Source organism: Mesocricetus auratus, unplaced genomic scaffold (assembly GCF_017639785.1).
Source record: "Mesocricetus auratus isolate SY011 unplaced genomic scaffold, BCM_Maur_2.0 Super-Scaffold_100676, whole genome shotgun sequence".
In the NCBI taxonomy this organism is placed as follows: domain Eukaryota; kingdom Metazoa; phylum Chordata; class Mammalia; order Rodentia; family Cricetidae; genus Mesocricetus; species Mesocricetus auratus.
Genome location: NW_024429266.1, coordinates 185,988,159 through 186,002,488, shown reverse-complemented (window position 1 = coordinate 186,002,488; position 14,330 = coordinate 185,988,159). Strand labels below are relative to the sequence as shown.

The 14,330-nt window shown below is 48.7% G+C and overlaps 1 protein-coding gene across 5 annotated transcripts in view; it reads right to left on the bottom strand.

The window, feature by feature from the left end:
• Positions 1 to 1,293: 1,293 nt before the first annotated feature.
• The window catches only part of Cracr2a (calcium release activated channel regulator 2A), a 104,830-nt gene continuing 91,793 nt past the window's right edge, over positions 1,294 to 14,330 (bottom strand). For 4 of the 5 annotated variants that reach the window (XM_040738163.1, XM_040738165.1, XM_005084097.3 and 1 more), the window contains 3 exons: positions 6,054 to 6,155; positions 3,877 to 3,953; positions 1,294 to 2,402 (listed from right to left, as the gene is read on the bottom strand). In XM_040738163.1, the coding sequence (XP_040594097.1) occupies positions 2,318 to 2,402; positions 3,877 to 3,953; positions 6,054 to 6,155 (264 nt within the window). In that variant the 3' untranslated portion in view covers positions 1,294 to 2,317. Of the gene's footprint in view, positions 2,403 to 3,876; positions 3,954 to 6,053; positions 6,156 to 8,317; positions 8,494 to 14,330 lie in introns of those variants that run through there. The other variant, XM_040738166.1, reaches the window with a different exon arrangement.

The following is a 14,330-nucleotide window of genomic DNA, read 5'->3' as shown; positions in this document are numbered from 1 at the left end:
AGAATCTGAAAGTTGGGTACAAGGGGCTTTTCAGAGTCCCACTGAAGCTTACATTCTTCTCTTTCCTTTACAGTGGAGCTAAAGAAAGTGGCATCTAGGCCCCCTGCCCTTGTTAACACCTACTCCTGGACCTCTAAAGAACCATGGAACTTGCCACATGTCCAAAGGCTTGGCACCAGCGTTCTCCCTCTGTCCTCCAAGTCCTTCAAGGCACTTTGTTTTTGAACAGGAATGGTAGCCCTAGTAGGGACATAGTGCTGGACATTATGACATCTGGGGACCCAGAGGATCCCAGGCATAGCCCATTTGCTCTATGAATTCCAGTTCCATCTCTGCTCAGAAACAGAGGAGCTGGCTGCCCACCCCATAGTCATCCTCCCTTCTACCTGCCCTACACACACACACACACACACACACACACACGAGAGAGAGAGAGAGAGAGAGAGAGAGAGAGAGAGAGAGAGAGAGAGAGAGAGCCTCTGACTGGATGTCATGCCCTTTCTGCATGCTCCAACCCACAAATGTAACCCCCACCATCACCCTTGTGAGGGAAAGGAAATTCTTGGGAGTTGTCTCCAGTCTGAGACTGAGGTCTGGGGCCAGCCTATGCAGTAAATGACTATGTCATCAGAGTCATCACAAGGAATCCTATGTACCTGAGCAGAAAGTTGCCCAGCCTTAAATAACCCATCCTATCTTTAACTGATGGGGTAGGGTCAGGGGTGGGAGCCGGCCTGCTGAGATCATGGACCTCCTCAAGGCACCTGGGGGTGGATTCTGTTAAGCATCCTCCATGAGCTCTCTGGTCCCTGCAAATGTTAGGTCAACAAAGGATAAAAGCCTGCCAAGAGCAGGTGGGCACATGCCTGATAATTGCAGGGGCTCCCGTCCTTTGGGGGTTCTGAGGTAGAGGCCATAAAACATGCCTAGGAACACTAGCTCACTGTTTCTCCTTGCTTATTTGGTTTTGTGGGGTTGTACCTAATAATCTGTCTTCTTAATGATCCTCACCTGTTGGGCTGCCCACTTTCTTCCCTGGAGCTGGTGCCCCCCTCTTTAGCTGTAGACTTGGAATGTCAGTCACTTGCAAAAGGGATCTTTGTGATCTTTTTATCCTGTCTTCTGTCCACGGCAAGGATGGACTCTCCAGTACCCAGACAGTGAGCGCTGACCAGCAGCAGGGAAGGGGCCCTTTCAGGGTACAGGTCATTCCTGAAGCCAAGTGCCCCCTGCTGAAGCCAGTAGCTACAGGCAGCTCACCTCTCAAGCACCAGAAAATGTCAACATCGCAGCAGCATTTTAAAAGAGTATAATCTCCCTGAATAAAGGAAAATGAAATAAAGTGAGGCCACTAATTATGGACCTAGTGTTGGGTCCCCCTCCCCCACCATACCTGTCAATCCACCCTGTCAATAATCAAATGTGATTTTCCAAAGAGGTATTTGGAGAAACCCACAGAAAACGCCCTTTATGCAGTGACACATATCTTACTTAGACCCTCCAGAAATGGCCACCATCTTTAGCCATGGATGGCTTTCCCTTTTGGTTTTCTTTTGGTTTCTTTGTCAGAGTTAAGTAGGAGGTACGCCTGTTTTGTGACTCCAGGCATGGAGTTGTCACCCACTGTTCACCCTGGAGTCAGGGTTGAGGTTCGTCAGGAAGCACACTGCAGAGTCCCCGAGCACAGCTCCAGTGGCTGCAGTGGTTGTTGGGAGAGGGTGTGAAGCCTGTCATTCAGGAACTCAGGAAGAAGCAGAGAGAACCCCGGAAATGGGAGCAGACACTCCAGTGTCTCAAGGTCCATGACATGTGTGCCAAGAGCAGCTCTCTGGTTTTTAGAGAGCAGGAGCCAAGCAAGACAGGCTACCCCAGCGTCACCCAAATGGTACATCTTCGGCCTTCAAGAAGCATCAAGTTGCCCCTGCACAGTTGCCGTGGCAACCGTCGTGCAGAGACTCTTGAGGGCACGGAGAGAGGAGAAGGGGGGTGGAGCAGGCATGTGGTGACTTTTCTGGAAAAGCCCATCTGCTCCTTTCCACATTGCAGGAGGGGCAGGAGGAGAGAGGAGTGGGTACTGGGGTACAGATGAGAAGGGGGAAATCTTCAGATAGAGAAAAGGGCAGCCTTCCAGCTGCAGGTGCTGCCTTCCATCAGGGGAGGCAAGCCATCAACAAGGACAAGGCAGGGTAGGCCCTGCCAGGTGTTGCTGCATAGGAGCCCAAGTGCTGGTTCAAGCAGCTATGTGACCTTGGTCTTTGGAGAATGCTGGCTGAAGATGACGGTGGGCCTGGTTAGGACCGAGGGAGAGGGTCTACTGTCAGCCACAACAGGATTTCTTCTTGGCAGGGGGGCCAACCTGAATGGTGTCCTTCCTCACCGTGTCCTCTTGCTCTTTGAGTAGCCTGGGCAGTGGAGGGGGGGGGAGGAAGAGACGGTGTCAGCAGCAGAGAAACTGCTAGGCTGGGGGCTGGCCTGGGGACCAGGCAGCCCTCACCTGAGCACCAGTGTTTAAAGTCTACCTCTTACCACACAGATGCATGACTATAATTATGAGGACAGAGAGCTCAGCCACCATGGACTCTTCCTTCATGTCATGACACCTGGCAGGCAAGCCACCCTTGATCATCTTGGTGAACCTTTGTCCCTAACAGCACGCTAATCCCTCACTGTGTGACTCCATCACTCAGGGTCACATGCATTCGCTTAAGGATGGAGACTGTGTCTTTATCTTGGTGACCCTACAGCCAGCACAGTAACAAACACACGTCTGAAGCTCAGCAAATGCTCATGCCTGGTTGTCAACTCTGCAGAGATGGCACCTGTGGCCATGGCTGCAGGTTAAACGCAGGAGTTGAGAGGTGACAATGACAGAAAAGACCTTCCTCTGCACTTTTCCTGACACTCTCACCTCCTGTGTCGCCTTTGATTTTCACACCCTGTTAGTTAGACAGGGAAGGTGTGACTGATGCCCCTCCCCGCACCCCGAGACAGGGTTTCTCTGTAGCTTTGGAGCCTGTCCTGGAACCTCACATTGTAGATCAGGCTGGCCTCAGACTCACAGAGAACTGCTTGTCTCTGCTTCCCGAGTGCTGAGATTAAAGGCGTGCATCACTACCAACCAGGGTGACTGATTTTCTTACGTTCCCAATGTAGTCAGTGGCAGAGCAATGCCTAGAACTTTCCTCCTCAGTATAAGCCATAACCCACAGCCTCTCTAATATATAGCAAACATGTTCTGGAGTCTTAATTACTCAGAGTCAGATACTGTCAGATGCCCCAGTGTGAGTGTAACACGGCCATGTTCAGTACTTGTTGGCTGGAGGAATGGACAGATGCTTGAATGTTAAAAAGGCCCCTGGTATTGTTCAGTTCCCTAGTTTTTGGTGTGGTCAGGCTCTTGGGGTCTTTCTGCAGTTCTTTTCCCCGTTCCTGCCTTTATGACGGAGTCCTGTTTGCTTCACTTTTACACAGTCCCATCTCTCTCTGGTTCCTGACTCTCCAACCAAGAGCCCATAATGTGAACTCCACTCGTTCTGAAGATGACTCTCAGCTGATCCCACTGCAGAGTCAGCCAGTGCTAAGGGGGGCTTCTGATGGGACATTTTGCAGGTGCATTTTTCTGGGCAAATGGCAGCTTCTGAGAGTGAAGGGGACCGACTACAGCAGAGGTGGCAAGTCCTTTTCTTCCCTGCACTACTGTCTCAGAAGGCTGGCATTGATTTCCAACATTCCCCTATAAGGTTCTAGTTATGCCTGCCCTCGGGCTCAGGAGGACAGGAAAAGGGGCTCAGATATGGCCTGAGCGGGGACTGGGGAGGGCAGACAGGCATCAGCTGGGCTCAGCAGTGTGTTTCATTAGCTGGGTGCCTTTCCTACCTGGCCAGGTGGAGCAGGGACTCTTTGGTGTTTTGACCCGAAAAGGCGCTGCATTCATAGAAGATCAGATTGTTCTCCTGGAATCACAGAGCAGAGAGGACATGCAGAGGGAATTGGAGGACTGTGGGGACCAGAGGACACCAAGGAGAGAGCCCTCTGCCCCTACCTGCAGCCTTGCCTCCTCTCCCGACCCAGCCGGCTTCTTTCTCCTTAGGCCCCTAATGGATGCTCACTCTGTGTGGCGCTATCGGCAGACTGTAACAACGCTGTGACAACAGGGCTCTACAGACAAGGGCATGCTCGCTTGTATCAGGTTCACATCTGCCTCTGAAGCAGGTGGAAAGGCCAGGGTAGACAAGGCTGTTACCGTTTTCCAGGCAGGGAAACTGAGTCAATGTGGCCCTTAATGAGAAGAAGGGCTACTCTAGAGCTGCTGTTACATACAGAACGTGGCTCCTCTGTGGACCTTGGACAGATGTCATGGCGCTCCAGTAAGATTGTACCCTGGCTGCCCAGGCTGTGAGCGTAGGTATATGGGGCATCACTTGTTAGGCAGAGGTGGTGCTGTATGGGGGCTCTCGACCAAGGACCCCATGTCCACTGATCACTTCTACACGCTTCACACCTTCCTGCTTTGTGCCCAGTGCTGACTCTGGAGAAGGCTATAGGAGAAGCCACTTCAAGGGTGGAGGTGCAAACAGAAAGGCCCAGAAGCTAACCCTGGAACACACGACTTGTCTTCCAGCTTCAACTGGCTCGCCCTACCACTACCAACCACACTTGGAGTGAGTCATTCAGCTCTCGTCTGCATGCTTATTTGGTTTTTACCAATTGATAATATGAAAAACTATGTGGATCATGCGGTATAGCTCACTTGGTAGAGTCCCTGCCTAGCTCATATGAAGCCCTGAGTGTGGTCCCCAGCACTGCACAAATAGGACATGCTGGCACACATCCAGAGTCCCAGCACTTGAAGGTAGAAGCAGAAAGATGGAGTTCAACATCAGCCTGTGATTTAGGAAACCCTGTCTTAATACAAAAATAGAATCAACAATGAAAGAGGGAGAACATAAAAGAAAATGGGATAATAATCGTAATTCAGGACTATATTCTTCAGCTGAAGTATTTTTATCTACATTATTTGGAAACTCAAAGTTTCTAATTTCAGAAAGGTAATACATACATACTACGTATTATATAACACCTTCAGTGGGTCTGGGACAGCACTCTGTAATCAAATACATTAATATCTCTTCAAAAAGACACTTGGCTATCTATTAGAAGTGAGAAAAAGTCCACAAATAGCTTCATGTCAATTCCAGGCAGATTTCTTGCTAGGTGGAATGCAAAAAACAAGACAGACAGACAGACAGACAGACCGACAGACAAAACCCCTCCTATCCTAAAAGCATTTGGATGTCAGGTGTGGCGGTACCCAGTGACCAGTCGGACTGTTCACCCTCCTCTACGTTGATTCTTGCCATCTGCGCTCATTTCAGGCTCTGAAGCTAAGTCCTGTTTTGAGTAAATAGCTCAAGAGCTGTACATCACTGGGCGCTGGGCATCACTCCTCCCAGATACACAGCTCCATGAAACCAGAGGCAAGAAAGGAGCACAGGGGGAGCCCTTCTGCACCCCACTTTCCACTGAGCTCTGCTGCCCCAATGGCTGATGCTTATATAGATGCATTCCAACATCTCCCTTGAGTTTCAGATCTCAGCCTTGAGGCTCCTTATGTCAAAAACATCTTACGTCAAACACATTCTGCAGCAAAGTGGTCCATACTGCTGCCTGGTGGATGGTGAGGTTTTCAGTCTCAATGGTGATCAAGTGGAGATGCAGACGGTGGAATTCCGGTATCGGGACAAGATTAGAAGAAACAGTCTCCTGCTTCCTTAGAACTTGTAATTCCATGTTCCACATAAAAGGATTTAGGGCAGTTCTCCTACCTGGTGTCCCCCAAGCAGCTCTACCTTATGACCTCACCTGTCTTTGCAGTTACAAATATATAGGCTCCAAGTCATTCCCAAGATGCCAAGATACCCATTTGCTCAATTGCTTGCTTTCAACAGGGCTTTCAGAAGTTCCTACCAAGGCTCTTGAGCTTATTCCTGAATACTGAGTGGGGTGAGGGTCCCTGTCCAGAAAGAGGCAAATATTTTTGTTTTGTTTTTTACCTTGGCGAGTTGCTCTCCCAGGCCTCGGGGGACTTCCCGTTCCTTCTCATTGTCAAGTTTATTGCCCAGCAGCAGGACAGGAATTCGGTCTCCCACAGCTTCCTGCAGAACAGATCATCCCTCCACTGAGAGAAGACTCTCTGGATGATGTCAGACAGCGGGCTCATAGGGCTGCCTGGAAAGATCGAGACTCATGCAACAGAGTGAGATTTGTGTCACCTGAACATCTCCACTCTTCATGCTTCTGCAAAGTGAGTGTGGGGGTGTGTGGGGGCTGTTTCTCCCTTCCCCTCCCCCCAGCCATGCAATCATCTTTCTCTTTTCACCATCCTCTTTGGCTCTTGTATGAAGCTCATTGACTACCCACTCGTGCAGAGGAGGTAGCCGGACGGGGGTGGGCACATGGACACCAAGGGATTGTGCATTCTTTCTATGACTTTGTACTGTGCCACTGAGGGCTCGACCAAGTGACTAAACCACCCTAACAAAGCAGAACAAACCTAGGAAATTCATCAGTGTAGGTTGGAGCTGGTCTGTGGTTGCTTTGAGGAGAAAGGTAGCATCTTGAGCCTCTGTGACACACAAGCTCCCTGCGGGGACATCCAAATCTGAATCATCATACTGGGCCAAAGAACTCCCTAAGTGGCTGCTGGGAGGATAACTGGGGGAAGGCACTAAGGACTCACACTACTTCGAGCTTTATCTCCTAAGAAGGGTTGACTGAAGGAGGAGCTATGTGCTTGTCAGCTGCACTTCTATGTTCAGAAGTGATGATTTCATGCAAGGTGGCACCGTGTTTGTTCTTGTAATGGCTGTGGGATGCCAGCCATATCCTGGGGGTGGCTCTGCCCTATCTGCAAAAAAAGGGAGTGCTACATGTATGTCCCCAGAGGCAGAACAATGGGCCTGGGACACTTGGTCATATAGTGAGTAAATACATTAATGTTTACATTTAAGAAGGTGGTTGTTTTTACTTTGTGAAATACTTAATTAGGGGCTTTTCCCCCTCTTCCTTTTTTTTTTATTTAAGTTAAAAACAAGTTTGTTTCACATGTCAGTCCCAACTCCCTCTCCCTCCCCTCCTCCACATCCCTCCCCACCAGGCCCCCCAAGCCACCCAACCCCCAACCCAATCTCCACTCTGTTCCCCAGGGAGGGTGAGGCCCTCCATGGTGGATCTCCAGAATCTGTCATGCCATCCAGGGTAGGGTCTAGGCCCTCCTTCAAGAGTCCAGGCTGAGAGAGCATCCCTCATTGTGGGATGGGCACTCAAAGTCCATTTGTACCCCAGGGATAAATACTACCCAAGGCCTCATAGATTACCTAGGCCTCTTCACTGACACCTACATGCAGGGGGTCTGGGTCAGTCCCATGCTTTCCACACAGCCATCAATCTAATTAAGGGCTTTTAATCATAATTTGATAACTAATAGTTATAACATAGCTAAATATTTTTCTAAATAGAGGGGCTCTGGGATGATAGACACTTACAAGCCTAAGTTATGACTTTGCCAAGAGTCTCACTGCCTTCCCTCAGCATCTCATGGGAATGGCTACTGTGCCCCTGATTGGAACCCCTGTTCTGAAGCTTAAGTGTAGTCACCTCTAGCATCAAATCCCCCGTGTCTCCTTAATCTGCACATTCATGTTTCACTGCAGTTCAGTGGGAGAAAGTAACTCTCAGTTGCTAAGTGGGGACATCAGGTTCCGAGGACCACAAAGTCCTATGCAGCCAGGAAACAAGACCTATGATTGGTATGTGGCTCCATCAGTCGCTGAACTTTTTGTCTAGCTTCATATTTCTAGGGAATGCCTGAGGCTTGGTATGTTACTAAATAGAATGCTCTGGAAATGATACCCACTGGGAAGAGTGTGATTTGTGTTCACGGTGATGTCGCCTGTCTTCTGACCCTCTAAAATAAATTACACAAGTAGCTGATAAGTAAATCGTACTACCCTTCAATCATTCTCAAGTGAGAAAACCAGCTAACAGCATATACAGACTGCTGTGGTTCCCTGTTAGCCGAGGTTTAGTTCATGGGGATGCCCCGATCCATCTGGACTGCACAGGCAACCAAGTACTTATGCAAAGAGTTTTTCACATAAAAGGAAGGAAAGAGGAGGATTTGGGGAACTGGGCCAAAAGACTTGCCGTTTAGAGCACACGAGAAAGATATATTTGTAGACTTATGTGTGAGGAATGACTAAGGTTTGTGGGATTTCTTGACATGGAAACTCTGAAAATATGAGCATCAGACCTAAAATCTTGGCATAGAACTCCAACCCAGGTTTTATTAGTAGATGGAATAGGTCATGGCTGCAACTTCCTGAATGGCTGAGTAGGACGGGGTGGGCCCAAGCCTTGTGCCTGATATGTACCTTCTGCAGAGCAAACACCAGTGCTCTCAGGGAGAAGGACAGACTTCTTTGAGAGCTATTCCTAGACAGAGAAAGGGGAGAGTTTAGACAGAGCAGAAAAACAAGCCAAGCTCCCAGCTGCACCCCATCCTCATCTTTTACATGCTCGTTCCTCGCACAAACACATCAGACAACTCACTTCCCCTCTGTGGGCTGCCATGAAAACAGAGAACAAGGCCCAGCTCCAAGATAAATGAGATCACGCAGACCAGAGGGTGTGCTGACTGTGACAGCAGCAGTCCTCATGACCCCGGCCCCATCACCTGTAGAGCGGTAGAGAGGGTTTGCTTGGATGTCAGTCTTTTCCTCTTAGATTTATCATTATTTCAGTTTATCCTCACTTCTCATTATCATTATTTTGGTGCTGGAAATGGAATGCAGGGCCTTTACCATGCAAGGCTGGCACTCTCCCACTGAGCCATGCCTTCACTCGACAACTCCTTTTGAAAGTACAAAATGCACTGCACTTCTACTAAGCCTGGGAGACTTGGTGAACAGCTCTCCCTTAGCCTCCGTTCTTTTTTTTTTTTTTTTTTTTTTTTTGGTTTTTACGAGACAGGGTTTCTCTGTATTGTTTTGGAAGCTATCGGTCCAGCCTGGTCTCAAACTCACAGAGATCCGCCTGCCTCTGTCTCCCGAGTGCTGGGATTAAAGGCGTGCGCCACCACCGCCCGGCCGCCTCCGTTCTTGATAATGCTCTAGAATCCCAGAATATTCACCACAGGCCAGTTGGATGGCTCTTAACCCATTGGCCAGGCACACAATCTGTCCTTAGGGGGCTGGGTGCTGCCATCTTCCCTCTGGATGAGTCCTCTAGTAGTTCCTGTTCTCTGAATTGCTAGTCTTTGATCCTTAAAATAGTCTCTGTTCTAGAATGTTCTAACAGAAGTCTCTCTACACATTTGATTGCCATAGCTGCCTTTCTCTATATTTGAGTGTGATGGAAGATGGATTTGTTGAAATTTAAGATCATCCAGCTTGAATTTTACAGAACAAGAGCTGTCAACTAAGAGCAGAGGACTGTCATTCAGCCCTAGGTGCGCAGCTGCCGAGTCAAGCTGGTGTGTGTGTGTGTGTGTGTGTGTGTGTGTGTGTGTGTGTGTGTTTGGTGTGTGGTGTGGTGTGTGTGTGATATGGGTATGTGAATGGTATGTGTGTGGTGTATGTTTTGTGGGGCATGTGTGGTATGTATGTGTGGTGTGGGTATTTGTGGTATGTGTGTGTGTATAGTGTGTAGTGCATATGTGGTATGGGGTATGTGTATGGTGTATGTGTATAGTGTGTGTGTGGTGTGTGGAGTGTGTGTGTACGTGTGTGTGGTATGTGTGTGTGTGGTATGTGTGGTGTGTGTATGTGGTATGTGTGGTATGTGTGCATGCATGCACACACACACACACACACACACTTGAATGTGTTTGTGTGAATATCTGTTTGCTGGAGGCATGAAAACGCACTTAGCTGGGAGAATGTTGCTATTTCTCTGGAGCCAGAAAAAATTTTTTCTCATCACATTAAAGCATGCCGTGATACTAAGAAAAAAATGACTGCAAAATTATATCTTGAGGGTTTCCATATTTATCCACCCCCTGGACTATGAGTCAAAACAAGATTTATTTGTATAGTTCATTTTAAACTGTCAGCTCTTCAAGTTCAACTTGGAATATGGGGGGGGGAATCAAACTGCTATTTTTGCTCCCTGCTGTACATTGTCACCAAGGACAAAGGTCACTGTCTGAGATTTCACTTGCAACCAGTAAGGGAGAAGGAAGTGGGTCAGAACCTCTCCAGATGAAGCATCGTTCTTCTTGGAGACTAGAGCAACAAGGCCTGGAGAAGAGACCAATGTACCTGTGCTTTGGGAGATTCTATCAGGGCTGAATGAAGAAAGAAGCATGATACGGTGGCAGTGCCAGGGCCCCGGTTCTAACTGTACCTACAAACTGTGGGTGACTTTGGACAAGTCACTTCTTCTCTTTGTCCTCCAAAGTGAGGTGTGTATGTATGTGCACACATGTGTGCATGTGTACTGTTGCTTGTTTAGCTCAGAAATGTTCTACATGGATTCACCTTTCCATCCATTTTCTACTTCCTTAATGCATAGGCCTTACAATATGGTGTTACCTGAATGATTATAAAAATGAATCTGGACATGAAGTTCAATAAGTAGACTAGACATTGGAGATTTACAGCCTAGACTTGGGGAACACACCAGACCCAATTGCTGTACCCAGGTCTGTGACCTCTGCCTGACCCAAGTCCCTGGGAACTTCACATATCTAGTTTGTCTACGCCTTAACATGATGTGCCTCATGCCCAACTGCTTTCTTCTCCAAACTGAATGCTCAGATGCATTCCCCTAGAGGTGACGGGAAGGTGGTGGGCTGGGCATGCAGGAAGGACTCACAGCTCATCGTTGAGTCATCACGGACTGTGACTGGGCCAAGCCTAAGCCTCCTCTGAACAGGGCTTGCAGGCATCGTGGAGCTGCCTGGCGTGGTGAGGGCTAGGAGGGGAGGCAGGAGAGGTACTGTGACGGCAAAGCCACTTCGTCACACGGGACGCTCCCGTTCAGAGAGACTGGTCCCCCAGGACTGTCTCTGCTCTCGGTGTGATGAATAAGGGGAAACAGGGCCTCGCATGTGGTACCAGGTCATGAGGCATGCATCCTTGGGAGGCAGTGAGGTAATTCTCGTGAGTCTCTAGTCCCTTTTGTTTTGTTCTTCAAGATAGGGTTTCTCCTTGTGGCCTTGACTGTCCTGGAATTTGCTCTGTAGACCAGGCTGGCTTCGAACTCACAGAGATCCATCTGCCTCTGCCTCCCGAGTGCTGGGATTAAAGGCGTGCGCCACCAATGCCCAACCTTCGTTAGTTACTGTAAGAGGGTTGTCATAAAGAGAGCGAGCCTGGCCCCTCCACTTCTCTTTGTCTCCTCACTGCCTCCCACCATGGTGTCATCCACCGTGATGCAATATAACTAAGATGGCCCTGGCAGAGAGAAGCCAGCCCCTTGGTCCTCCTGAACCATGAGCCAAGTGGGCTCTTCTTCACATACAATTTCTCCAGGTATTTTTCCTGTAATATGAGAGCCAGAGTAACTCTCCAGATGTTTTCTTAGATAACAAGTCTCTAAGAGCCTTTAAGCTGGAAGGACCCTCAAGCCCGATCATTTACACGCTTGCTCTGTCACTCCCCGCCCTGCCCCACTACAGGAGTTCAATGCTATGCACTGTAGTATTGGGGGGGGGGACAGCAGCACAGGGTCCTGTCCCTCAGTGAATAGTTGGCCCAAGAGTCAGGGCCAGGAAGTGTTTGGGCTGAGAAGGTAAGAACTGCTTTCCCAGGGAGCCGCACCTCCTGCCCTGAGAACCTATCTCCTCCACACAATCTTCAAGACCACACCTTTCTCATTCATGGCAAACACAGCAGAGTTTAAGTCGCTGTTTCCTGAACATCAGGTGGCCCGGAGTGGGGGGGGGCACTGGGAACAGCTGGCCACCATTCCGTTAATAACAAGTCTTCAACTCCTGAAGACTGTGATTACAGCTCCCCCCACCCTCCTTCTTCAGGCGAGGGAGTTGGCAAAGTGCTCCAAGTTCTTTGAAAAAAAATAAGGTTCTCCACAAATATAAAGTACTTATTATTTTCAGTTCCCCTCAGATCAAATTAGATGTCAAGTTTTAATCCATCACCTGACACCTCTGATTGCTGGTTGCCAAGGCAGAATGACTTAGCTTTTCAAGAATGGGGGAATAATTGCATCTATGATGCTTCTTTCTCACACCTCCAACACACAGCCAACCCTTTGGCCTCCTACATTTGCTCCTGAACCCTGAGCTGCAGGACTGGATACCTTTCCTAGCACAGCCTCTCGGGTCCAGTGAGTGCTAGGCACATGACCTGTGCTTAGAAAAGTCTTGGTCAGGGCTCAGGGGCGCTTTGAAAAACAACTCAGGGCCTTGCTATTCTGAGAGTAGAATAACTGCGCTGGCTTCCCTGCAAAGTTGTTAGAAATCTGGAATCTCATATGCCTGCACCTGTGAGTGGGCCTGTCTTTTAAGACTCCCAGGAAACTCCCAGGTATGGAGGACTTTGAGAAACACTTATTTGTGGTAGGAACTATGAAGGTTGAAAAACCAAACTGCCTGGGCAGCTGGATTTTTGTTTTTGTTTTTGTTTTTGTTTTTGGTTTTGGTTTGTTTGTTTTTTAATTTCCAGGCCCTGGGCTGGCCCATCTATAGGGAAGGCCTTGCCTTTAGTGTTGTTCAGGTGAGCCCGGTGCTCAGGCACTGTCACTTCAGAGTTCCTTTAGAGTTCATCAGCACCTTCTGTCAAACTTGTTTTAAAAGACAAGACTCAAACTACAAATCACCCACACAGAGAAGATCCCAAGTTAGCAATGTACAATTTACCACCTCAGCCTGGTGTCAAAGCCCATGGGTGACTCCAGGCTCCTGTGAGGTGAGGTCCCTGCCTAAGCACCTGTTCACAGAGCTGATGATCCCACTCCACCATGGAGTGGTACACCATGCTCAGCTGTGTGAAGGACCACTCTCATACTCAAGTCTGCAATGATATCTTCTACAATTTCTTCCTGCTCACCAGATTCAGCCTGCTGTCTAGAGACTAGTGGCACCCCCAGTGACAGCAGAGAACACAGTCTCGTGTTTGCCTCTGTCACTTCCATCAATACCAGACTTGCCAGCTCAGGTACCAATTTGGATGTGTGTGGATGTCTGAGGCTAGGGGAAGAATGAATTGAAAAGACTTGGAGAAGCTGCCACTCAGTTTCTTCACCTTGAGATGTGAGGGATTATACTAGATGGCACTAGACTGACCATTTTCAAATGGAAACCCTGCTGTCTAACAGCATTGTGTGTAGACCTCCAATGTAGAGAGCTGGGAAAAGATGAGCAGATAGTACGGAGAAAGGAGAATCGTGACCATCGGAGAAAAGAGAATGTAGGACCCTGAATCGTGGTCACTAAACCTTTCCCTGCCCTGCCTCACTTTCTAGGGAATGTCAGCCTGATTTTAGGACTCCAAGGACAACGAGACGAAAAACCCACCAGATTAGATCATCAGCAGTGTTTCTCCTGGTGCTGCCAACAACAAAGAGAGTAGATGAGGAGGAAGGGGAGGGGTGGGGGAGGAGAAGGGACAGGAGAAGAAGAAAAAGGAAAGATGATGATGATGATAGGAGAAAGAGGAGGGAGGAAGAGGGGGAGGAGGGAGAGAAGGGAGGAAGGAAGAGTAGAATGATGATGATGATAGGAGAAAGAGGAGGGAGGAAGAGGGGGAGGAGGGAGAGAAGGGGGAGGAAGGAAGAGTAGAATGATGATGATGATGATGATGATGATGGGATGAGAAGGAGGGAGGAAGAGGAGGTGGAGGGAGGGAAAAATGGGGAGAGAAGGATGATGATGATGATACACTAGGAGAAGACTTGTGTCATGAATTTCAAAGTTCAAATGGGATATACCCATGTACCATTTGCGGCTTTCATTAGCTCAGTGAAAAGACAACCCATGGCATTTCAATTTTAGTTCTTCACATTCAGCAAGTGTTTTAGGGACAGGAATTTTGAGAAATGATTTGTGTTAAGCCACTCTTAGAAACTCTTAAATCTGCTTACATTCTGTCCCTTAATGTTCTTGGTAATGGGACTCATGCAGATGGGCAGCTGACAAAGGGCATGGTCCCGATGAGTGATGCTGACGGAGGGGCAGAGCTGGGTGGGGGAAGTCAGACATCAGAGCCAAGTGGGAGGAAGAGTTCAGGATGGATATGTGAGCCTGAGATGAAGTTGTGAATGTGCCAAGGGCCGCAAGGGAGAGTCAGGGAGCAGGGAGAAGTCTGGCA